The sequence below is a fragment of the Scleropages formosus genome, chromosome 4 (assembly GCF_900964775.1).
Source record: "Scleropages formosus chromosome 4, fSclFor1.1, whole genome shotgun sequence".
Taxonomy (NCBI): Eukaryota; Metazoa; Chordata; class Actinopteri; order Osteoglossiformes; family Osteoglossidae; genus Scleropages; species Scleropages formosus.
The window spans coordinates 28,883,403-28,911,041 of record NC_041809.1 but is presented as its reverse complement, the minus strand read 5'-3'; the positions used below and the strand labels follow the sequence as shown (position 1 = coordinate 28,911,041).

At 40.3% G+C, this 27,639-nt stretch overlaps 1 protein-coding gene across 2 annotated transcripts in view; it reads right to left on the bottom strand.

The window, feature by feature from the left end:
* The window catches only part of LOC108934183 (Down syndrome cell adhesion molecule-like protein 1 homolog), a 103,633-nt gene extending 80,290 nt beyond the window's left edge, over positions 1 to 23,343 (bottom strand). The window contains exons 1-3 of one of the 2 annotated variants that reach the window (XM_029251556.1): positions 23,283 to 23,343; positions 12,769 to 13,089; positions 4,396 to 4,542 (exon numbers count right to left, since the gene is read on the bottom strand). In XM_029251556.1, coding sequence (XP_029107389.1) covers positions 4,396 to 4,542; positions 12,769 to 13,089; positions 23,283 to 23,325 — 511 coding nt within the window. In that variant the 5' untranslated portion in view covers positions 23,326 to 23,343. Of the gene's footprint in view, positions 1 to 4,395; positions 4,543 to 12,768; positions 13,090 to 23,282 lie in introns of those variants that run through there. The other variant, XM_029251555.1, reaches the window with a different exon arrangement.
* Positions 23,344 to 27,639: the final 4,296 nt, after the last annotated feature.

Genomic DNA, 27,639 nt, shown 5'->3' with positions numbered 1-27,639 from the left:
AGCCATGCAATCACACTTTCTCATTCTTCAATATAGCTAGAAATAACTCGATGCCACGTCTGTACTTTATGTGTGATTAAGTGTGAATTGCCAGTGACTTTTCCTCTTTTTGGTTACGTGTATCTGTGTTGGGGTGGCGCAGCAGGCTTGGCTAGGTCCCACTCTCTGGCGGGTCTGAGGTTCGAGTCCTACTTGGGATGCCTTGCAACGGACTGGCGTCCCGCCCCGAGTGTGTCCCCTCCAGCTCCGCGCCCTGTGTTGCTGGGTAAGGCTCCGGCTCACCGTGACCCTGCTCGGGACAAGCGGTTTCAGAGAATGTGCACGTGTGTGTATTCGTGTTAGCGCGATGAGAATAGGTGGACAAAAACCATACTACTCCAGCTAAAGTCACACATCGCTGCTGAACACCTTAATCCTTCACAGTGCAGTTTGGTATCAGTTGCTATGGCAATGAGGAAAAAAAAAAAAGAACATGCTATTTCACCATGAAGGTAATGCAAGACAGATTCTAGCAAATTATAACACGCTGATGCAGTGACTGTGTTTTGTGATGATGACACAATTATCCAGTTTTATTCACAAAGAAATTAGGATCTGCTTTCAAAACTTATTCATACACGTGATAGTTGTGACTTAACCACTGCTGTTTGACTTTGAAGGGACGATGACTGTGGTAGAACTGGCGATGCATGTGCACAGCAATTGCGCTCCCCCACACCCTTGCGTAGAATCGCTCGTCACATGCATACGCTACACATTAAAAAACTCAAATAAGCATAAACAGAAACCAGGAAAAAAAAATCTAAAGGTTAGGAAAGATGGAGGTTAGGTCTTGTGTTTGCGGAGCACCGCATGTGTTTCAGTATTCAGCACTTTGGGGCCTCTTCAGCTTCAGTTATTTATTTATTGATTTTTTTAATCTCACACTTTTCTCCAAAGCAACTTATGAAGATAAGCAGGTTACAATGATTTATCTGTTTATAGAGTTGGGTAGTTTTTACAAAGGAGTAAGTACCTTGCTAAAGGTACAGCAGGAGGGGGCATTCAAACCCAGGCCCCTTCAGCGGAAAGCCATAGCTCTAATGAGTATCCCACCTGCTGTCATCGAAGAAATATCAGTTTATTGTGACTGATCGTCAGTACAATACTAGGCTTTTTCTACTCATGTCTGCAAAGAATGTTCTTCTGAAGAATTCAATGCAGTTGATGTAAATATAACGGAACAGGAAGAATGGAGATACAGAGTTAGAAAATTCTCCATGAACACAGATTTGTAAGTTGAGCACTACTAGCACAAGCCTCAGAAAAGTACGGTTTCAAGTAGCTCAAATTGCTCAAGCAAAATGTCTGTAAAAACTCTGGAAGTTTAAAGCTGCTTTGGAAGCAATCATTGGCAAAGCATCACTGCAGCACAGGGCATAATGTAAGTGCAAGAGCACGTTCTCAAAAAAGTGACAGGGAAAGAGAGCTCGTTCAATGAAATTAACTGCTTATCCTTGTCAGGGCTGCTGTGATCCAGAGCTTACCCCAGAGTCACTGGGTGCTAGATTATGAGGAGTATACCCTGGACAGGATGCCAGTCCATCATAAGGCAGACATACATACACATTCACACCATGAGCAGTTTCTTATTGTCAATTTACCAGCAAGGCAAATATTTGGAGTGTGGGAGGAAACCAGAGGATCCGAAAGAAACCAACACAGATACGGAGAAAACATTCAAATTCGACACTAACCGAACTGAATTAAAACCTACAACCGAATGCCCAGATGCTATGAGGTGGCAGTGCTACCACCAGGGAAAGACTAAAATATCAGAAATTCCAAAATGTTCAATTCTCTCAAACTACAAAAATTGATCTGAAATTCAAAGGAATTCTGGAATGTCTGGACACCCTCCTTGAACTTATTTGATGGTACTACGTGATCACACCTGAGAAATACTGTAATCTTTTGACCTTCTGTCTCTGTTTTATGTACATAGATGTATTTGCAGTTTCTAGGTGGGTTGTATCTCCATTGGACAGCACAAATGAAGAGAGGATTTTCAGTTATCCAAAAAAACTGATGTAGAATTCCACTTGAGCAACAGATTTAATTGACAACAGGCAACGTCTACAGTCGCTTGCCCCGAACGCGGTCACAGTGAGCGCCGGAGCCTTACTCGGGAGCACATAATGCGGGGCTGGGATGTCAGTCTGCCGCAAAGCAACCCAAGCAGGGCTCAAATCCCAGACCCACCACACAGCGGACACTGGCCAAGCCCTCTGCGCCAGTGCACCCCCTACTAAAATTCATGAAATCATCATCATCTTATCACATTTTATTACACTGTATTCCTTGAAGCAACATAAAGTCTTCGTGCGGGAAGTCAATCTGTACCACCTTTCATAGATACAGAGTGTATACGTACAGACAAATAATACAAAATGATGTAGGGAGAATATTTTTTTCAGTTTTTACTTTGATGTTTTTTCTTATTGCTGCTACACTACAGTTTCAGCCCATGTCTTGTGTATTTATTGGCCTGTGTATCTAATGTTCTGTTCTGCATATTTATTGTCCTGCGCTCGTCTCACGCTGTTGTGTATTTGCGCTTTATGTAGTCCTACGCACTGTTCTGTGTTGCACCATGGTCCCGGAGAAACAACATCTCGTTCCACTGTACACAACCTATATAGAGGAATGACAATAAAAACCCACCTGACTTGGCTTGACTTGATGTTAAATGCTTGCCATACTTTTTCAAGTTTTAAAGAATACTTTCATAAATCAGTAAAAAATTATAATCACTAAAGAGTAAATATAGACACCCAAAGGCAGAGAACTGATTTGTAAGATCAATGGACAGTCATCAGGAAGGTTGACCTAATAGCCTTGAGGCATCATATTCTCCAGGTTCGCATGAGCCACCCTAAGTCTAATGAATGGTACATTCTCAACCGGCATCTCAGCAGGCCACTATAAACAGAGAGACACAAAGACAGAGACAGATGGCAGGTAAAGGCAGCCAGACAGGCCATAGAACACATCTGGGACAAGGGTGGAGGGGAATGCAATCACAGAAGGGAGGACTGAAAGAAGAAGAGCAGGTCTGTGTTTACAATGAGATTCAATGGCAAGCCCATCACGTTCATGCTCCATTTCATGCGTCCACAATGCCATAGCTCTTCTAAACATGGTATGATCTTGCAATATAGTATGCTGAATGGGGCAGTATGAGAAATAGACAGGGAGGAAGGAGCAAAGTGACCCAAGATCAAGGCATTGAAAAAAGGCACAGGAGGGTATTCAAGTAGTCATAGGGTGACCATTACTGTTCTGGAGAACATTGTGAGGAGGACAGACAGAGAACACAAATCACAGACCCATATCCTTCTAATGATGTGTTGAATGTATGCAGCTGAGAGGGACACAGGCTAGGAAGTTGGAGGCCCTGACTTACTGAGTGACACTCTTCTCAAAGTCCACACAATCCCCAGTCATCATCGTAATCGCAACACAACTAATCTTATGAAAGGCTGAAGGAAAATAGCAAAATGAAAACATTGAAAAATGTGACATTTATAGAAATCGGAGAACCAGGTCCATAGATGAAAAAGTAAAACCTTCTAATAGGACAAGACATGAAACGGTCTATTTCAGGTTTTATCATCATGCTGAATTGCTCATGCATTTATGGAGTGTCACTCCCAAACAATCACTGCATTACCAATAAATTCATTTACGCAAACAAATTATATCATTAAGCTATGTTGATGATTCTACGTTATAACCCCCACGGTATTTGAAACCTGTCAAATGAAAAAGTATCCATTGCAAACCTTCAGCTGCAGCTGTTTTTCATATACTTTCATATTTGACATTCATTTCATGTGTTGGAACCCTACAGACCACTTCACTGTCCCTGTGATGCTGGCCTGCCAAAAAATCTGACAACTCACTAACTCCAGTGCAGAAAAAAGCGACAGAAGGTGAAAATCAAGTCATCGGCAGAATGACTGAATGGCACATTCTTCCAGAGTGACCCAGAGCTCGGGTAAAGGACACGGTCCCATGTGGGACTTCCTGACGAAACAGCATCCGCATGATCCAGCGCCACCCTCGGTTCCTCATAAGATGATTTGTCCAACAGACACAGCTGGATTCACATAGTTTGCTGCAATAATTGACCTTCCTTCAGAAAGCAATCACATAGTTTGGTAAAGTAAAGGATTCTCCCTCTCAAAGCAACAATGAAACAAGCAAAGCATTGACCAACCCATCCAACGAAAAATGCGTTCCTTTCCATTGTCCAAAGCACTGTGAACTCCAACAACACACCCTGGCCAGCTGTCCCCTTTGGTCATTCAAATCAAGCCAACTCCCCAGGCAAAAAAAAAAGAAAATTCCTACCTGGGATGATGGAGACCGTGTCCTTCTCCCAGGACACCACGCTGACATACTCCTGCACAGCAGGTGGGATGAGGCACTTGAAGACAGCCACATTGCCCCGCATTGAGCGCTGGTCTGCCACTCGCACTGTGTAGGGCTCCCTGAAAACTGCACAGAGGTCGTCGTGGTTTCAGTCGGACCCAGGGCTTTTAATTTAGCGCGCGTCACACAAATGTTTGATCACACAAGAACCTTCATAACCTCCATCTCTTTAATAACCAAATGTACAGTTTTAATTATAAACACAGAATTATTTTCCATGGGAACAGTTAAGGAAAGCACATTTTCTCACCATATAATTTGATTACCAGTGTGAATGACAATAGGAAGAAAACTGAATCCAGAGACCTATTCAGCCCTCCGATCTGATTTGAAAACATTGTTATTTGTGTTTAGGGGCATAGATACTTCCCTTCAATTTTTTAATCAACAAATACAAATAGTTAACATAAAAAGGGAGAGCTTATCGCTTATGATATAACTAATACTGTATTCCAGTGTTAGCTCCCCGATTCAACGCTTCGCCAGTTTCGTAGAGCAGGCCAAGGTATACGTCATGCTGAAACGTAGAAGGATTCAAAGTATGTACATTTTTAAGGAACTACAGCAATTATCTTAACCACAAGCTGACCATTTTAGACAATATGAAGAAAAAAATACAACAATAAGATTAGTGTTGGGGCGTAGTAACCAAAACACAGATTCTTTTCCATTATATTAATGGAGGAAAGAATTCACACAGAAAAATAATTGACTAAATCAACTGAAGCACATCTATAAAACAAGACTAAAACAACAATAATAATACACGAGACAAATTGAAGCAGAGCAATATATATTTAAATAAAGCTAAAGTGGTGTACAAGTCAAAGTTAGCCCTTTAAATGACTTTCTACAAACACACAGAAATTGAAGCAAATAAAAACTGATGTCTATGATGACCCAGACATGGCTTTTAAAATAGCATAGACAGAATGAAATAAAATGTTCAATATTAACAATGTTAATAATGGTTCTTAACCCTAGCTTCTGCATGACCTTTTGCATTCTGCTTTTGCGAAAGCTAATCCTTAATTAATTGTGCTTTACTGAAGTTGAGCATGACACTGATTGAAATATTACTGATTACTTTATCCAAGGACCATTGTTTGTTATACAAAATATGTGTTATATAAGGATGAATATACTGAAAATCTGATATTTATTAATTATATCTATATATTTAGAAAATACATTTCACTGAAGAAGGTGCAGTGGTGCAGCGGATTTGCCCAGGGCCTGCTGTGGGGTGGGTCTGGGCTTCGAGTCCTGCTTAGAATACCTTGTGGTGGACTAGTGTCCTATGTGGATGTGTCTCTTCAGCCTTGTGCCCTGTGTTGCTGGATTAGGATCTGGTTTGCCTTGAGACAAGATGTTGTGTGTGTGTTCTCTCCCAAGCAACTTACAGTGTTATGAGCCTTGAAATACCCCACTGCTTTATGTACCTGGGGCAATTCAATGCAAGTATCTAGATTGAGGGTATGACAGTAAGAGGTAGGATTCAAGGCTTAACACATGAAGCATGGGTCAAGGCAGAAGTTCTAACCATGACACTATGCACAAGTAACATGTCATAATGCCAAAAAAGCAAATTAGGCAAGAGTAGGTGAGGACTAGGGTTGAGAACCAGCATGGAAGACACCATTTGATCATTTTGAACACACTTGTGCCCAATGCCACTTACAGTAGTTATAATGGTACAGTGCGGTACAATGCATTACACTAAATTCCCTACAATAATTTGCCCATTTATACAACAGAACCATTTAACCCACACACTTACATTAAGGGCAATTTATAGTCACCAGTTCACCAGAAACACGTCTTTGGATTGTGTGTGGAAACTGGAGCACCAGGAGGAAACTCACATGAACATGGAGAGAACATTGAAAGTGCACACATACAGAACAGGGCTCAAACCTACACCCAACTGCACAGTGCCATGGTATATTAACTGCTGTATGGATTTAGTGCTAAAAAAACCAGAGTTTTCACCTTGTCTGGTGTGCTAGAGGCACAGTTTTGCGATCTCAGGGAATTTGTTCTTGTTGTCCCACTATACTCTGAAGAGTGCAGCACCCTTTCTTACCTTGTCAAGTGCCTTTTAGCAGAAACCCTACACATTCTACTTGAAGGGGTCTGAATCAATCGCTCTTTCAACCGATTTTACGCTTCCAAACCTAACAAATGTGAGATAACTTGGTTATGGAGAGGTAATCTTTCACTTGCCAGCATGAATTTTGATTTAAAATGATGCTGGTTAAAGGTTATCAAGTACCGCAAAATTATGTGTGACGGGTTTGATAAATCAAAATGTTTTGTTATCGAATGCTACAAAACCTAAGTAGACTGACTGCACCTTTGCTTTTACTGGAAACAAAATATTTTGCTATTTATTTATTTATTTTAAAACATATAGATTAAAGCCAATGATAAAGTATGCCAACTGTAAACACGGAACTTTTACATATTTGTTTTATATTTTTTATATTGCAAGTATTTTAATACCTGTATTCTGCTGCTGTAACATAATTTCCCTTGTGGGATCTATCTATCTATCTATCTATTCTGGAGAAACTTTTAAAGATTTGAATTCAAACACATCTGGATGTCCATGAAGTAACTTGAATCTTTTTAAGTGTCTTAGGGTCTATTTTATTTTAATATCCAGATGTTTCACAATATCCATATTTTCACATGTGTTTGAAGCATAGGCTCAACTTTATCACCTACTGTGATGACATATTAGTGAGTCACTATTGGGCCTGCTGCATTTCGGAATAATCGTAGAACTATTTGGATCCCTAGAATGCCAAGGTGCACCATGTTTAACAACTGGCAACAGCAATTTAGGTTGAAAGGCATGCTTTGGCTTTCTCAAACAAAAATGCATTTGAATGCAGGAAAGACTGTGAAATGCTACAAGTCAGATGAAGGTGTTGTGGACACTGTTCCTACACTGCAACAAGAACACTTCAGTGCTCCACCTCTGGCCACTGGATGGTCCCGCTCACCTGGGGTCAAAAGTCTGAAGCTTCTCTGTTTTGGATCTGATGTGGTAAAATGAGTTCCCTCTCTCTCAGAACTGCTGAATCCCTTCCAGCATTTAAGGAGGTTGATTAAACTCTCCTAATCTCCTAAAATCTATACTTGAATCACTCTATCTGCTGCAATCATATTCATATTGCCTATGTGACCCTCAATTCTACAGGCAGTTCTTGTGTGGTGTGCCCCTGCAAAAATAAGGAAATCACACAGATAAACTGCACCTCGATTACTTTCTGCATCTAAAATTCTGTCCGCTATAAAATGCAAGTTTAGCTTCTGTGAATTGTGTCCCTTTGGCGAAGAGAGTCCACTAAATTCCCCAGGGTAATTTTTCCACACCTAGCCATGGATATAAGCAGTTTCTGAACATGGGACCTAACATAAAAAGCTTTTACAGCATATTTTTTTATTGTTTTACTGGGAATGGATCACCGTGTTGTTGATTCAGTTTAGTCTTGGCAGTCTTGGACACTTTTTGTGACTGGAAATTGCCAGGGCCACACCCACAATTCTGTGACTGACAGCTACACCTGGGTGCAGACTCATTAAGGGGTACTGAGCACCAGGTGCAGCCAGTTAACTATAATTGAGAATCTTCTTAATAAAGGACTTTGGGCAGAGGCTGGGAGGTGTTTTGCTGGCTTTTTTTTTTTTTTTTTTTTTTTTTTTGGGAGGGGGTTGTTGATTGCTGTATTTTTGCTGTGTTTGAAAACCCTTAGAAGGCCTTATTCTTTGCCCTGTAGGTTTTAGCAAGCATGTCTTTTTAGTTAGGAATTGCTGTTTTTGTGTTTAACATCTCTATATTTTTTATATGTGGGCATTTGAGAACCTTGAATTTCATGCCTTGTTCCAGCCACTCCCTGGATTAAACATAATTTGGTGCATGACTGTTAATGTGGTTTCTAGAAAATATGTTCTTCCTTTTTTAACATATCGTATGATGCCATAATTAAGTTTTCTCTGCCACACTGAATTTTTCAATGATTTTTGGTTGGGCACTGTTTCATTATTTTGCAACACACTGTTTTCTTGTATTTCTTTGAACATCTTTGTTTCCATGTATACATACGGTATATTGAAAATGGCATAAAATGTATAATTTATCCAGTTTCTTTTATTATTTGTATTGTATAGGATATTTTTAAATTTTAATACTTAAGGCAATATTCAACATTAATGTTCTGTTTTAAGAACTATTTTTGACTGAATACATAAACATCCCAAAAAAATACACACACACTGGATGAATGTCGAAAGGCCAATAGTTTCTTAAACTATTCACATATTTCTTTCAGAAAGGCCAGCTAAACCAGCTGGATAGCTATACTGTGTTTTCTGTAATGCTTTCAGTGCAGATATAATTTCTAGTTTTAAATTTACTCTATTCCTTTGAATATTTCTGGATGACATTGTATTTTTTAGTAAAAGATCAATGTAGGAATGTTTTTAGTTTTGAGAATGTACAGTAGTACAGAACAAAGTGTTTCAGCAATTAGTAAAAACTAAATACTTCACATAATCATTTTTCACATTTAGGTAAAAAGTTTATGATCATGAGTTGAGGGAATGCATGTCATTACATAATCTAAACGGAGTGTGGAATGCATGGATTTATCTGCTAGAGTTTCCCAAGACACATTATTAATCAGGACATTTAGATATAGTGTCAGAAATTATCATTTGAGGTATTCATTTACTGAACTGAATGAAATGATTTAACAGTTTTGTTTAATTTGTTTATGTTTTTGTCAAAAATATTAATAGATACGGGAAAAAAATTATACAAGTATTAAACTGAATACATCAGGTACATATTAAAATTTCGGGAACCATATGGAAATCCCTGTCTGTATGTGCATATTAAAATTCCTTTCTAATGACCACATAGTAATTTTAATTATCATTAAACACCTGGGTATTTTCACTGGTTGCTAAGAAACAGGGCTCATGGGTTGCTGTAACAAGAGCTCAGCTAGCATCATAGTCATTAAAAGGATTTACCACAGAGAAACTCAACACTGTTTTTTAATTATTCATCAACCAATGGATGTCCTACATTAAATGAATAAACATTCAAATGGAATGAATGGATGTATTAATAAATTAAAATATGTTTTACTTTTTAAATAAACAGCTCAAATTTAGATCAGCTCAGTTGACCTAAATATAGTGTAGATATACTGTGCACCTGCTTTTAATAATGAAATCCCTCAGTTATTTCTAAAAAAAAAAAGCTAAATAAGCTATATGTAAGGCAATATCTTAAAGTATACAACATGTATACAGTCATGTATTTTAATCAAAATTAAATATTTTAAAATGGGTAACTGAATAGTTTAAAAAAGTTTCTTTTTTTTTCAAAATTGACAATGGATATTTGGTATTTTGGCAGTTGTTGATAATATAAAGAGAAAAATATTTTAAAATATTTATACTTTTAACACAAAATATACTGAGACATACATGCTGACATTTCAGACAAGTACAAAATATTAAAAAACAACTAGATCCTTATGATGTTTTTAGTTTGGCCTATTATATAGTTTGGTAATCACTTCAGATGTAGCCAAAATCTCAAAAGAGAAAAAAAGACTCATACAGGTTTATATGTACTGTATGTATTGCTGTTGTGGTTGCTGCAGTTTAAAAAAAGGACCACTTGTCTTGGGAACAGAAAGTGACTTCTGTTTTCCAGGATACAATGCATGCAAATATATCCTATTATTTTTCAGTAGTATAAACGGGTCAACGAAGGGATGCGGTGGCACAGTGGGTTTGACTGGTGCCTGTTCTCTGGTGGGTCTGGGGTTTGAGTCCTGCTTGGGGTGCCTTGTGACAGCCTGGTATCCTGTCCTGGGTGTGTCCCCTCCCCTTCCAGCCTTGTGCCCTGTGTTGCCAGGCTAGGCTCTAGTTCACCATGACCAAGCTTGGGATGAGTGGTTTCAGTTGGTGTGTGTGTGTGTGTGTGTGTGTGTGTGTGTGTGTAATTAGTTGACTCAGGCTTTTGTATTTATTTTACACCCAATGCTTTTCTCCAAAGCGACTTATAATTATTTACCTATTGATACAGTCAAGTAATTTTAGTGGAGCAATTTAGGGTAAGGACCTTGCCGAAGGGTACTACAGCCGGAAGTGAGAGTCAAACCTGCAACCTTTGGGTCAAAAGGCAGCAGCTCTCCCTATGTAAAGTCACACATGTATGAAGAATTAGTTGTGCTGATCAGTGTGATTTTTTTTTTTAATTCTCTGAGCTACAAGCAGGATTCAAACCTGCACAGAAAAACCACAGCAAATTTCAAGTCTAACACCTTAACCACTCAGCCCTCATAGCCTTTAGACATACAAATGCTGATCATTAAAAGCTTTTAAACTACGTTCTACTACTTATTATGCATTTTTGAAAACCTCCACTTTTTGTTACAATCCTAGATGGGAGGTATTCAAAGAAAGCTTCTACATCTTGATGGATCTTTTCTCAAAGTAATAACATACTATTATACTGAATATTATTTTCATTATACATTATAGTGTATATAAATACACACATTTCAGTTATTCATTGAGATGATGCTTTTCTTCGAGACAACTTAAAATGTTTTACTCAGTCATACAGCTGTGTAATTTTAACTGGAACAATTCAGAGTGCAGAGGAAATACACTGCTCAAGGATACTAAATCAAACAAAAAACATGGACTTCTTGTTATGAGACAGATTGGACTGAACAAATGATAACAATGTTCAGACACATACTAACAAAACCTCCTCCAGTAAGTCACTATATTGAAAATGACAACCAAAAAACAAACATGATTGGAAGGATGTACTAAGAGATATGTAAATACCGGAAAGATGAAATAACCCAGGCTCTTTGGTACTTTACAGACTAACACAAATTGGCCTTTATCTAAATAAACAGAGACTGACAGATCAAGGAAATACATGTCTTTCAGTTATGCAGCCATTAAATGTAGATCCATTCTTGGATGAAGCAGTTAATCATTCAATATGGAGTAATAACCAAGAGGAAACTACAGTGGAAGATTCATATACTCTACTTTGTCATTGAAGATCTCAGAATGAGACTTTGGAGATGTGATCCATCCTGAAAAACCTCTGACCTCTGGTTTTCGTAAAAGCAAATCCCTCTTGAGGGTGGAGTTCAACTGGGAATGGATGGACTGGCAGGCTGGTGCGTTGATCAGAGTTGGCCTTTTAATCCAAGCTTGGCACTGGTATTATTATGAGTATTAGTGTTTGCCAGCATGCAGGGCAATATATGAAAACAGATGTTGACAGTGGAAGGTGGAGGTGGGATTGCCTTCTGATACAAAATAACAGGAGGGAAGGAGGGAGAGGATGAAGGGATGGAAAGACAGAAAGAAGAGTGGAGGTAGATTAACAAGGGAGCATGTAACACAAATCGCAATGAAATGTGCCAGATGACTATTGCTACATGGAAATACTGAGTCTACTGGGATCAAATTTAAAAAGACCATCACTCTTAAGACCATTGCACCACATTCATATAACAGAATTTGGTAATAAATTATAGTCAGAATAGCATTAGAATGAAAGTATGTGTGAATAAATTACATGTGGGTGAGGAAGGATACATTCATTGATATGTTTCCCTTTGCATGAAACATGCACACTGCTATTTACACTTTCTCTAATCTGAATATGGTGTGTGAGTGAGTATCTGAGTCTGTGTATGTATGCGTTTTTTTTATCTGTGGGTGTACGATTGTGTTTGTCTTGGTATTTTTGTCTTCCTTATCACACCTTAAATGCTCTAATGTACATATCAGTTCCATACTGCATTTCCCAGCATGTTTCCTCTGTGCCAGACAGCACTGAGTCTGCACACACCCTCTCCTTCTTTCCTCACCCAGCATCTGCCAACCGCGACACAGTGGGTCCCCTGAGTGCAAACACTCCGTTCTCAAGCCATCGACATATCTGTTTGATTTAAGTTGTGGCCCTCTGGTTTTGCCAGCTTACTGGCAGGGTCTATATGGCTCCTTGCCCAAGGTCATCTCCACCAACTGTTTCCTACCAGTTGGTCTAGCACTGGTCTCCAACACAAGGTCACTACTACCAGCAGCGCATTGCGCAGCTACTGTTTTAATGTTCAGTTCTGCAAGGGCTTCTGCTCTTTACCATTGTCTTTACCATTCCACACTTCTCCACTCTTTGAACCCCTTTTGCTCCCTCTCCCCAAGCTTGCTTGCTCTCATCTCTCTTACCAGCCTTGACGTGGATGTTAGGGCTGCGAATCTTGCCGGCCTGATTCTCTGCAGTGCAAAAGTAGTCATTGTCGTGGATGTAGCTGTTGAAGGCAGAGGGGGAGAATGGGTACAGCTGCAGTGTCCCGTTGGCGTGCACATGGCGGATGTGGGGGACATCATAAATGTCATCGCCGGTAGCCAGGTACCAGCGCAAGATGACATTGGGGGTGCCCCCAGCTGGGCATGGCAGGGACACCCCCACCGAGCTAGAGAACGTCACCTTCTGCAGTGAGGCATTCACAAAGTACAACCTCGTCAATCCCACATCCTCGCTGTTCACTGAAAGAGAGAGAGAGAGAGAGAGAGAGAGAGAACATCATATCACACACAAGCAGGAATGAAGGGGCTCTGAAACACTGCATAAAAATTCCACTTTAAATCTGAATACAGCTCTTGCAGGAATTCAATACGGAATTCAAATATAATCTCATTCACCTATATTGTTCTTGAAACTTGTTACTCCCCATCAGCATTTAAATGTTTGCAGCTCATTCTTCTGCTGACGCAAGAATATTTAGTACTTTCAAAGGGTTATTTTACACGTTTACTTCCTTCTCCATATCCTCTCTATGAAATTTTTTACTTCCCGATAGGATATTATACATATATCCTCATACAATGCTTTGCAACATTTGCAAAAAAACATGTAAGTGAATATTAAATTCATCGTTAAAAACAAAAATTAAAATGCACATCAAATGATGAACATATGTTGTAGATCCCAAGTTCCTAACAGCTAACTCAACAATGGACCATTTTTGGGAAATTTCCCTGTATACGCAACCTTATTACATGCTATTCATAATATATAACAGTCATGATCAGATTCAGTAATAATTGACTTTATATTGTATAGTTAAATCATTGGCAAAATCTTTTACATTTTGTGCTTTCGCAAGTCAATGCAATAAATGCACTAAGAGGAAGCTGGAAAACAACAGTAAAAGAACAACTACATAATCCTTAAAATCACAGCGACTAACAAATGCCTGGAATAAAATATGAAGATGTATAGAAAAAAAACATGGAAACAGTATTGGTATGGAATAGAAAATGCAAGCATCCGGGATAATATGTACTACATTAGATAGGAGCGGAAGCAGAGTTATATCTTTCTAAACTGCCTTTGAAAACGGAAAGATATGTTAGGTGATTCTAAACTGTATGTCAGACACAGTGAGTTAAATCCATTTAATCTCCTTTCATATTTAACACACACAGCTTCCTTGGCCTCATAATCAGGAGAGCAGAGGAGCACACTATCTTCCTTCCCTAGGTCAGGCAGGTAAGAGAGCCTGTTCTGGGTTTGAAAAGGAAATCAGAGTTTTGCTGGGGGATGATGGGGAGCCAGGGCAGGGCCTGACTCCCTGCGAAAAACAAGGCCTATGGACAATATCAGGTTACTTGTTTCTATAATACACAGTGATACAGTTAGTACAATTTCATACATAACATAAAAGTCATGCCTATTATAACTCAAACCGTCTATCAGTTAAGCAACAATGGGCATGGAATTGCCAAAACACTTTTCCTTGCTCGCTTTTGTAAGATATCCAACACAAACGGAAGTGCTACACTTAGGTAAATTACATTCAGTCCAGTACACCGCCCAAATTAAGAACTGCAGCTCATTTATGCCGGAGTGTTTCTAAACTGCTGACTTAACTTTGAGGGGAAATAGTGAGAAATATTAAATAGTGCAATACTACACTAGCTTGGTAAATCCAGGTCAGTCTTTGCACCTCCTCCCCTTTTCTTTACAGCAGATTACAGATTTTGGCCCACAGCATAAAGCCCCATAATAAAGATTAAATTATCTATAATCTCACAGTAGGGGTTTTCAATAAAGTGTATGTCAGGATTGAGCTTCACCTCTTAATTCACCTCTTGTAAGAACAAAACCTCATTATTTTCTCCTGAACGTAATGCATATTTATTTTGTTGTTGCTTAGTCGAAGGAGACCACTTCATCGAGGGCATACCACTTAGCAGTGATGACGACTTTGCTTTTACACTTCACACCTTTCACATCTCCACATAAAACTTAAGAAAAGAACTAAATATTACATTTAAATGTTTTATTCTTTATGAAAGTAAGATAATCCTTGGTACCCAACATTTCTTCTTTCCAGGGGCCTCCATCACTGAGAACAGGAAAAACTTTGTCTGATCTATTTGTGAGACCTCTTATCCCCTCCACACCCCACTGAGGCAACAATAAACACAGGTGCATAAATATACTTCCTGATGTCAAGTCACAATTTGTATGCAAGAATCATATGAAAGGCCATCAACATATAGAAACACTTAAAAAGTCACAAATAGTGATTTTTGCACCTATCTTCTGACATGTTATTTTTTATACTAGTTCTCATAATTTAAAATATATACTGTATGTCCAGGACACCCTGTAAAGAATCATTCATTGAGACAAACACAAGGCATAAAAGTATGTTTAAAATACACTTTTATCCAGGAATGTCTTCTAAATAATTCAAACAAAAACTGTCACCTATAATTTTGTGAAAACAAACGTACAAGTCAGGGAAATGGGGGCATTCAATTCTTTTCATAATAAAAGTGTCAGCATAAGAAATAGATTAATAAATATTTGGTTATTAATACAATCTTAACAGCTTCAGACATCGCCCTAAAAAGCTATACAAGCCGCAACGCACTGGGGTTGTATTGAGCATAAATTTATCATCTCATTATGCGTATTCCTGAGACAGGAATATACATATCAGACTAAAATTTCTACAGTTTTTAATGTTTTCCAGACCAAGTCCCTTCCTAATCTCTTACCCAGATATGATAGACTATAATTTTACAAAGCCCCAAATCTTTTCCTTGACTTAGAGCCTCTCGGGTTTCTGTGCATTTTACAGTTTTATTGTAACCTGGCAAAAATGAAACTTCGGTTGCTGAGCATTAGCCCAAACCCCTTTCATCTACAGTAGCTGTCAGATACAGGTAAAGTGTATAAATGTCCACTGATCTCAAGGCTCACGCACAGGTCATTCTCAGCAATCCACTGCCACCCCATCACCAGCTCTCTTCTGTCCAAAGATGCCCTAAAAAAGATGGGATCAACAACCTCGCACGACAGCAGGTGCAAGCCCTCCAGCAGACTCTAACCCAAAAAGGAAAGCAGCAGAAAAATTCCACCTAAAATTCACAATCTCAGTATAATACTTTTACATTTACATTCATATTACATTTTTTTATTTAGCAGACGCTTTCCTCCAAAGCGACCTTCAACAAACTCTACGTTGTATCATCAGCCCACACACCTTATTCACCACGGTGACTTACACTGCTAAATACACTACTTACACTGGGTTACTCATCCATACATCAGTGAAACACACTCTCTCTGTCACTCACACACTATGGGCGAACCTGAACAGCATGTCTTTGAACCTTGGACTTCTAACCAATGAATGATAGTTTTAATATGATCTTAGCACCTCTGCGTGCCTCTTTTGAACCTTTACCCATTCTGATACAGCTAATGTATGATGGTCAAACATCCACAAGAGGATAAACCATAATTTGAATGTTCACACAAAATCAAAAAAGTTTTAGAAGTTTTCCATGTGGAAATTATTTCTACAAGAAGCAGCAACGTTGGATATGCGTCCACACGGAATTTCATCTGTACAGTGGGTTTGCCGACCACTTTCTGTTTCCATACGCATGAAGCACTTCCCTCGTGACTGCACCTCTTCCGCTGTTCACATGTAAAAAAGTGTCATGTGCAACTTGACGAAAGCAAGAGAAAAAAACAATAGCATCATAGGAGTAATGAGAAAAACAATTTTTTTCCACGTTTTTCTCTCCTTTGTTAATTAATCCTCTGTAGGGTATTAACAGCCCCATGTGCAAACCCTCTAGCGCATTTTCCATCCCATTTATTGTATATGGTTTCTTTTGTAAGGTGGACAGGCTTACATGGAAAGTTTAGGTGCTGCCTAAGAAAGGTTATTTTTATTTGAGGACTCATTAGCTGTAGAAACATCCTCACACTTTTAAAATAGTATCTACTACTATTCACATTTCACAGCACATTTTTTTGCAGGAGAACCCAGGTTTGACCATTTTACCTTCAAGTGCCACAGCATTCGGAGGCGTGGTTGAAGCAGATTTCACGACCTGGTGCCATTCCTGATGTCAACCCTCACCGCTTACCTGGGCTTGGGAACAGCCCTGACTAACCAGTGGCTGAGGCTACGGGCAATTTATGGCCACCAACTCACCTGAAACACGTCCTAGGGCTGAGGAAGGAAACCCACAGTATTCAGTGAATCTGATCAATTTAAAATAGGGATATCAAATTCTGCGCAAGAATTTAAGGATAGCACATGTGTCTCTGACATGCTTAAAGTGTTGTTCAGGTGGCAGTAATTTTGAGTTTCAAATGTTTTTGGATCAGCTTTTTTTATTCATTTATGTTTCACCCAGTTTTCCCCTTCAGTACAGGAGACTTTTTTTTAAAAACCAAGTGTTATGATGCCTCACTTGCCACACCTGTGCCCTCCTGTGTCTCAGCATGAAATGTAGTTATACAGACAGATTTGATGCTACAGGAAGAAACCAAGATTTGTCTGGCTGTACCGATTCTTCCGCATAGCACTTTGAACTCATTTTAATTTGAAATTCATGAATATGTTTTTCATTATTATATTTATTTATCAATAGTTCTGCTTAATAATACTTGCCAAATAGATTTTTCCATTCTTACAGCTAAAAAAACAGTGGCCCTATTATGGTGCATATAGTTTATCTCACAGTGGAAATAATTTATATATTTATACATAAACTTACAAAAACAAACAGATTTGTGGGGCAGCTGGTAGAATAGTTGTTAGAGTTACTGCCTTTGGACCCAGGTTTGATTCCCACCTCCGGCTATAGTACCCTTGAGCAAGGTACTTACCCTAAATTGTTCCAGTAAAATTATATCTCTGCATAAATAAATGATTGTAACTTAACACTGTGAGCCACTTTGTAAAAAAGTATCAGCTAAATGAATAAATATAACTAGCTGTCCAATTAAAGGAACAATGATATTTACATTTATTTATTTAGCAGATGCTTTTCTCCAAAGCGACTTACAATGGATACTATGTAGTGTTGAGCCCACACACCTTATTCACCACGGTGACTTACACTGCTAGATACACTACTTACACTGGGTCACTCATTCATACATCAATAAAACACACACTCTCTGTGTCACTCACACACTATGGGGAACCTGAACAGCATGTCTTTGGAGTGTGAGAGGAAACCCACACAGACACAGGGAGAAAAATGCGAACTCCACACAGACTGAGCGGGGATCGAACCCATGTCCTCTCGCCCCACCCAGGTGCTATTTTAGTTTTTTTAGGAAGTAGCTGATTTGGCCACATCTTTTTTTAAATTATTTTGAAACACTGAACAGCATGATACAGAGAGAGGGTAAATTAAATCCTATATTGTGCCTATTTCTTTGGACTGTGGGAGGAAACCAGAGCACCTGTAGGAAACCCACGCAGACATGGGGAAAACATACAAACTCCACACAGACAGAGCAGGACTCGAACGTATATATCTTCTTGAATTTTCATATATCTCTGATTTACCATATATCCAGTCATGCGGTTATAATGTCATAACAATCAAATCCTTTCGTTATCTGCTTTCATAAAGATTACTTTAAAAAATCTAAGCATTGTCTACCCATCATCAAAACGGTTACGTGTACAGTATGTCTGTGCAAGTTACACGAGGGGGTAACTGATCAAGCGCAGCGCAGCAGGAGGGGGCATTCGAACCAGCGACCTTCACACGGCAAAGACAACGAAGCCCCTCAACCACTGCGCCACCTGCTGTGGAGTCCGCAGCCGCGCACCTCGGGCCTTCTGCAGCCTCAGTGAAATCGCGTGCCGCTTCCGCGCCCCTGGGGACACGTTCCCCTTCAAATCAAAGACGATCATCTCTGGGTTGTGATGAATATCACATTCTCCGGATCGGGCGCTGTGTGGTGGCGCGCGCCTTTTCTGCAGCTCCTCGGTCCCTTTTGAGGCGCTTCCGCTCTCCGCGCTCCCCTCCCTCCGGTCTCCCAGCGCGCGCGCGCGTGTCGGAGTGAGGGAGACGCGCGCGGCGAGCGCGTGCACAGAACTCTTAGTAATTCAAATGAATTCATTTCGAATTTAAATTTAGGACACAGACCGGGGGAGAGAGAGCGAAACAAAGAGAATTTCATTAGGCTATACTTAGCTTGGCGTGGGGGGGGGGGCGTGCGGCAAAATTTCTACCCATGATTTTTAGCAATATTTTGCGCTCATTTCCGAAAAACTCGCTAATATATCCTTCTTTATTGGTTACGGCTGCCGCCTTGCAGTCGGAAGGTCCAGGGCTCCAATCTCACTTCTGCTGTAATACCCTTGATCAAGTTATTTACACTGAATTAATGTAGCGAGAGTACTCTGCTGTATATATTGATTAATTGTCGTCCAAGGTGCCTAAGGCTATACTGGCAGACAGCAGCACAGCGGTTAGCGTCTCACTGCCTTTGGCTCCGAAGGTCCCGCTTTGGATGCCCACCTCGCGCTGTGCCTAACCTTGATCAAAGTGCCTACCCTGAAATTGCTCAACTGTAAATATTGTAAGTCGCTAAATGAAAGAAGTACGGGCAGGTCATCATGAAAAAGCCTGTAGGGAAATTCTTATAGGTAGTTTAATCGAATCTGTGAAACCGCAAGGTGTGATCATCATGATGATGATGATGCGGTGAAATAGACTCATTCTGCCGCGTCTTCCGCCGGTTACTGCGGAGCCCCGATGGACCGTTCGAGTCCCGCAAACCAAAGATGGCTCTGCTTTCTCAAAATCCTCAGACACACCATGAGGAGGCGGCCCGAACGCAGGCTCCAAAGGGGGTTATCCGGATCCTTCGAGACGGCCACGCGAGAGCAGCGCTCTGAGAGGCGCCGGTGGGCGCGCGACTGCGGCCACGCGCCCTCCTGTGCTCAGGTGTCTGAACGTGTAAGGTGTGACAGGAGAGGGGGGCGTACCCTATGCTCATGCAAACCTGCAATCCCGAGCTTCCAATGTGGAATGTGGAATATTACTTGACTGAGCATTAATATTTTTGGGCCCCCAATACCTTACAAGGTGTTGCGCCCCTATGCTCAGCCATCGCGACGCTGCTAAATATAAAACATCTGCCACCTGCTTAATACATTTCCATTGAAGAAACCTTGCAGAAAACACCGAGAAGATTAATCAGATTTAAACAGAATTTTTGCTTTGCTTTGCTTAGTACAGTCACAGCAGATACATCATAAAATACAACTGAACTGTTCTATTTATGGTATTTCCCTAACAGCAATAATGATAATAATTTTAGTCATCATCATAACGAGCTTAATCATGATCACAATGACAACAATGTTATTTTATGCGTTAACCTGAAGGTGACACATATACACTAATGGATAGCCACGTGTAGCCTAATTCTGCAATCTGTGATTATTTATCACCCCGGTTTTACTCCATTGCAGGAGTTATTAACACACATAAATTGTTAAACAAAACAATTATATTCGGATTTTTTTTTGTTCCAATAAAGGAAATTAATCAGAAATACAAATTTAAGGAAAAAAACTGGCTGAAAGTATTATAATAATAAGAAGGATTTCTAAATAAAAATGGAACCCTTCTAGCGATTGACCTGATTTGCTTTTTTCTGTGGACTAATTGCGCAGCTGGGAAGAGCAGGGGATTTGGAGATAAAAATGGAGAGAACCCAATTTTGCATATTTCTAGGAGGGGTGGGGTGGCGGATGAAGAGAGAGGGAGGGGGCCGGGGGGGCAGAGGTGCTAATGACTGGGGAGGAGCTGTGACATATTTATCAGAAACACCATCTCTGTACCTATGTTTTCCTCAATTCAAGGAAAAGGGCTGTTTGAAAGCAGAGATTTGTCAGCACTCAAAGTTGCGCGCAGCAGAAATGCACTGCTACCTTCACGAGGAATATTGCCAGTAATTATTTCCACCGACATAATGCTACATTAAGGTCGTTTAATGAAAAACACAACGCGAAAATTGAGAGTGAAATCTGTACTGGCTAGAAAAAAGAAAAACGATCTTTATTCCTAAACACGTTGTAAAAATCTCTTCTTTTAAATGCGAATCGGGAGACGGAACTATGTGGAATTAAAAAAAAATAAGATGAAATAAAATAAAATAACCATGCTGATTACCAACATTATAATATTGCAAAAGGGTGGTAACATTGCCATTTAATAGCCTTCTCGTACTAAAAAATTTAACGTATTTCTCTGAGAAAGAAAATCGGAGAAAAATGTGTAGACGCTATATTCATAACATAATTGAAATGCAATGCAAATTCATATTTTACTGCCGCCCTTTTCATTGCATTTAATTTCCATAAAATGATGAGTCCCTCAGCTGAGTGAGGGGTGGATGGGGGGAACATTCACTTTAAGACCCTTCCCCAGGGTTCAGGTGTGCTTGTCGGGGCTAAGTCACACATTTGGAGTGTCCACGGTTGTCGAAATTAGCACTTCTTCGAACCAAATAATTAAAACAAACCTTAAACCCCGAAAATTTCGGGAAAAAAAATCGCTGCGCTCTTCATGGTTTCCACATTTTAATCCCGTTTCCTCAATACACTACTTAAACATTGCACTTGGAGAGGAATATCTCACAATTATTTCAAATTTAAATTAATGATGGTGCGCCACGTCTATGAAATATGCATTTCTTCCATATGCTTATGCATTAATCAAACGCATTTCATCTAATATTTAATTTAACGATCATGGCAACGTCAGATTTTTTTTTTTTTTTTTTTTAAATCGGACAGGCCTTGTGCAGTTACTTGACATAAAACAATATTAATGGGTAAAGTAGCGACAAAAACACAGGATCTGCAAGTTTATGTCCACTTTAGGATTTAACAGCATCGCCTCACCTACAGCCCAGTCCACCGCCCACTTACCACACCACTCCCATCCACTGCAACCTTCAGAATCTCGAATACATTCAAGATGCAAAAGAGCCAAACCGGGCTATAATCTTTCCCATTGCAGTCCGTTACACAGGACACAGAAAAGCAATACCGCAGCCACAAAGAATTACATAAAACTTTGCAATCGGACAAAAGAACATATTAAGAACCCTGAGAATATATACTGTCACATCCCAGCACAAGTGATGATAGAGATGGAGTTAAGACTGATCACACTGCAGTGTGAAACAGCTGTGCAACACAAGGGCATCGGATTGTGGCTCGCACTGAACATTTTTAATAGAGTATTTCATTTTCATACATAAAAGTGAGCTGAAATTCAAAGAAATGTGCATGCAAGCAAGAACAAATGTAATCATGTCCTTTCAGGTGGGTGTTTTTTTTTTTATTTTTTGGAATATCACTGAGTTACAGAACAGAGAAGGGGTCCTTTCATATTTGAAGAATTCGAGGGAAACGGTAGGGAGGATCAAAGATAATTTTAAACATGTTTTATGGAACTAAGGAAACTTCCATTCTAAAGCAAATTTATTTGCATACCCCTTCCCCCCATTGAAGCACAATCTGCATTATACATTATATAATATATATTGTATTACCATGCATTTTACCCATTTGTTCTGACTTGTACACAGACAAATGTAGCTGTATTTCATGCTAAGAACGAAAAAATGAATAGAAAAAAAATACCCGGAATGATGGACTTCAGCAGCCTTAATGATGTTTCAACACCCCCCCCCTCCCCCCCCCCCCCCACACACACACACACACACACACACACACACACACACACACATACCACCACCATCACCATACACCAGCACCCCAAACATTAATAAATATTTCCAGATCCCATTCCTCCTGTAGAATTCAACAAACATGCAAATTTGCAAATTTGATGGGCTGGCTGACATAAACAAGTCTGTCAATAAAATAGCCGCAAAATTCAAGAACGGTATTATCCGGTCTGTATGTCTACAGATTTCCTAATCTCGTCCTTCTCATTTTTACATATGCACTCATGCAACATTTAATTTGGATACAATATTCTGGATGAGCGAGTATAAACATACATGATCAAATGAGAAAAATGCACATAGCGCGGCATGGTGGGCGAATCAAAACAAGAAAAAAAATAAAGTGTTTGAATTTATATCAAAATTAAAAGGACGCATTTTTATCATTTTACACCATGTGCATCACATTTCTGTGAAATTTAGCCCGTGACTGAGATTTCTTTCGCATTCCACACAGTTAAGGGTATAAACAATAAAGTAATGAAATGCATGATGATTTATACTTCGGAAATTCCTTTGAAATTTTACCAGTTCGCCGCTCGGACATGTGCTTCAAAAGTAAAAAAGGGAACATCACAGCGTATCCTCCTGCATGATTTTTATGAAATATCTGAAGTATCTGACCTACCTTCTTGAAAAGAGTACAGCAGGAAAAAAGTTACCAGCCACATGCCATAAAGAGCAGGTTCGTTTCTAGGAGTGCGGTGCGGTCCGGGCGAGCAGCAGCGCGCCGTGTTCGGCCAGGCGGCGGGCGGCGGGCAACGGGCGGCAGGCGGCAGGCAGGGCTCCGCGCTCCAGTGTGATAGCGACGCTCCCCGGCTCTCTGTGCGTCTCCGGCCCCGCGTCCAGCCCCAACTAACACCAATGAGTGCGAGTGACTGAGAGTCCCGCCTCTGCCCCCGCGCGCGCGCGCCAGCTCCCGCTCGCGCTCGCGCTCCCGGACCGCCGTTTCTCCACCCCGCCCCCCCTCCACCACAACCCCCCTACGCGGGACAACTCGTCCGCACGCGCCCCTCCTTCGCTATTCCAATGAGCCGCTGCGGAGAGGCAGAGAGGTTCCGTGCTCGGTTACGTGGACGGCTATCGCCTGGAAGAGAGGAAAGAAGCCATAATAAAATAATAATGACCGACGTGTCGCTTTTATATGCATATTACGTATGCTGGGCGTGCAGGTGCAGGTGGCCTCGCGCGCTCACCTGTCCTGTGCGCTCGCGCTGGGTCGGCGAAGACGCCGGGCGGGAAGCGGCTCAGAGAAAAATGGTGCCGCGGCTGAGCGGCTGAACGCGTCCGGGTGCGGGAGATGCGCCTCTCCTCAGCACTTCACTTCTCTCATTTCGACCTGTTTTCCGCGAACGACTTGTTCCTCATCCGAATTTCTGCACAAATTTAGCTCCGTTTCCTCAGCCATGAAACGACGTTACATGAACTCACTGGTCGCGAACGATGCCGTTTTTACCTCAGGCGCAGCAGGTTAAAAAAAATCACGTCAGGGCAGCATTTGTGGCTGCGTAAGTAAAGCACAACTTCGGTCACCCCCCGTTTGCACTGACAGATTTTAATTCCATAGTTTAAATGAATTGTAATAACGCGTTTCAGAAATGCCGGCTAACTTGGATTTTACACCTGGAAACAAAGGATGCACGCGCAACGCCGGCTTGTCATGTACGTTACACGTCATGTGTTCGCGTGCACACGTACTGTACATAAGCCTTGGACAAAAATATAAGGGAAGCAAATTATGTAATAACTGGCATATGAAGTGTAGTGAAGGCACTTCCAGCCATTTACCTTGGTTAATTTTGCTGATGCTTTTCTACAAAATAACTTACATTGTTAAGGTATTTACAGTTATTTACCCACTTATACAGGGGGGATAATTTCACTGGAGTAATAAGTAGTTTGCCGAAGGGTACTATAGTCAGAGGTGGCACTTAAACCTGCAACCTTCAGGTGCAAAGGCAGTAGTTGTAATCACTACGCTACCAACTGTCCGCATGCTTACATTTACTGCCATGTGAAGTCCGAAACTGTGGCTCAGCAGTACAAGGAGCTTGGGGGTGTTCTTGGCCCTCAACCGCTCTTCCAAAAGTTCGGCGAAAGTTGAAGGAGGCCAAAGCCTTTGCCGCACTCTGCTCTTCCCGCAGGGGGTAGATGGTGTTTCCATGGGATGACCGAGGAGACGCTCAGTGTTTGTTGTTGAAACCGCTTGCGTCTGTTCTGCTTTTCCTTTCTTCGGTCCAGTTTTTCCTCTCGGCATATGCTGTCATGATTTAAAGTGTGTGAACCCTACAGGGACTGTCATTATTTCTCTATAAAATATGGGGAAAAGCTTATAGAATGAATAAGTGATGATGATTTACACAGCTGATTCTACTTACCTACTTGGTTTAACCAATTCAGCTTGGAGTTCACTTATTTTTTGCACGTCATCCCTTCTGTTTTTTGTACTGAACGCATAATTTTCTCTGAGCTAACATATGAAATCGGTCACTATACATCTATTCTGTCGGATGAGAAAGACAGCTTTTGATAAAATGTCCATTTGATGGTAAAATTAAGGGACACAAGGGGTGCACAAACTTTCGAGCAGTGCTGTACTCGCAATTTTTGTAACGTGAGTGCTAAGCATGTCGCTCCTGCCTAGTTCTGTCCCATGTTCCTTTGTAAAGCCACATATTGTTGATTGTCAGACCCCTTCCTGAGTTGAAACATGGTACTGGGAACTGCTGCACGAGTTTTTCTGACTCATCCACACAGCTGCTTTCCTAATTATTATGTTATTACTTTAATGTCCTTTTTCATCTCTTGTTTCCATTGTTTTGCTCGGTGCGCACGTACATGTCCACACGATGATAAAGTCGTTGTCAGTTCATCTCAATTTATTTTATAGATGATCTTTCCCAACAGGCCTGTTCAGAGTGCTTAACGAAGAATAATGCAAAAGCATGTGCACACGTGACAAGCAGCATAAATAATAAATAATAACAATGGTACAGAGTTCAGCATAAATGGGGAGAAATGAGAAGGTGACAGGAGAGAAACAAAAGCCTACAAAAGCAAAGGACAAAAAATGGTGGGGATCCTAAACAACCTGGGTGTGCACTCCTCCTGACCATATAAAGTGTACTACACTGCGGTCAGGTGGTCACCCTGAATCCCTTTGCATAGTCAGCTAGGACAAGCAGTGATACCTTACGGGTCTTAACCTGGAAAACCCTTTTGCAGAGGTCTTGAAGAACCCGAATATGTCGTTACTACACATAATAACAGTAGCGCGTATAACAGCATGAATTCATGGAAAAAAGAGCATTATCAACCCTTTTACTCATATTGTGCTAAGGAAAAGTATATACTGTATATACCAGCTATATACTGTAAATATTGTCAAAGATGTTGTGGTGCGGAACGTGTATATATATATATATATATATATATTCATTCTACATGTATAACTGTTGAGTTTTCAGTTTTGCAGCAATTCTACACGTGTACCTACATGTGACCTAAAGGTCAAGCATCATATGAATTGTTTCATCATGAGCGGGAGATTCCTGATCCAGTGACGGAAATGGAACGTGATCCTCTTCCCATGGATGTTTCTGGCAGTCAGAGTTTGACAGCCTTTGTCACTTCTCTCCTAGGCATGTTCAGCACTAACTCAGCAATGACTCTTCTCGTCCCCTTCCGCCACCCACAAGGCAGTTGCCTTCAGTAATTCTCACTACGTTTAAGGACCATCTGAAAATCATTTTAAAAAATGCTAACTAATGGTGCATTTATTTCTATAAAGAGTTGTTTACATTTTTTGCTGTTCGAGTTAGAATGTTCTCAATTTAAAATAATGGGACTAGGTTTTGTGCTTCACAAATTTTCGTGCAACAGATATTAATAAATCAAGGGATGCATCTATTATACGTCACACACACAGAAATAACTTGCCAGATTTTCTGGTTAAAACAACTAAGAGTTCTGAGATTGACATTTCTCCTTCTGATTAATTAAGTTCACTGTTATGTTTCCTGCTGCTTCAAATGAATTATCATTCTTGTATCACAAATTTCAGTGAAGATCTGAGATTTCCCTGTTTATTATTTGTCCATGAATTATAGTTTCTTCACTTTGCATAGCTAATTGTATTAGAAAGACAGCTTCTATACTTCAACACTAAGAGGAATTCTATTCACTTTGGCCTTAGGCTTTGAAAAAACTCTATAGTTAAACAAATTTGGTTGATGTGCAATTAAAACATGGTAAACAGCAAAATGATATGGAGACACACCATGTGTCTAAGAAAGCCTGTGCTTTATATTGCAGTAGGATTTATTTGCATTATGTTATCCATTGTCAGTAATAACTGGTTCAGTGTAGGGTAACAGTGGTCCACAGTCTTTCCAGGAACCACTGGATGTGAGAGAGGGTATCCTCACACACTCTTACCTTAATATTGTCTAAATGCACCATGAATATTGTGTGAGGAAACACATGTGATTGCGGGGGAGCAAGCAAACTCTACACACATTCAACCAGATCCAAACCTACAAACCAGGGGATTTAAACTCCAGGGACACCCTGCTGCACCACCATGCCAACTGGTTTACTTTCAATTTCTTTTAATTGTCTGAGTGCAAACTGTGTATAGGAATCACAGTTTTACTCTCAAATATTTAAACACCCATTTGCCAAACATCCCCAAAGCTTACAACTTACACACACTTAAGTGGCCTTCCAGTTAGGTAGAAATTCCAGCAGTAAAAAGGTAATTCCAGCAGAACTTGTATAAAACCACTGTGGTTTGCTGGGAGAAACCAGTGTAAAGTACTCAGTGAATGGGACTGTAGTTCAAACGGTCTCCTCCCTCCCTGTCATTTATTGTAAACTGAAACTGCTGTAGTTATATTTCGCTTTCACTGACAGTTAATCTCAGTCTCAGACCCTGTTCATTTATAACATTCACTTATATGTCACTTAGCTTCAAATTGTCATAG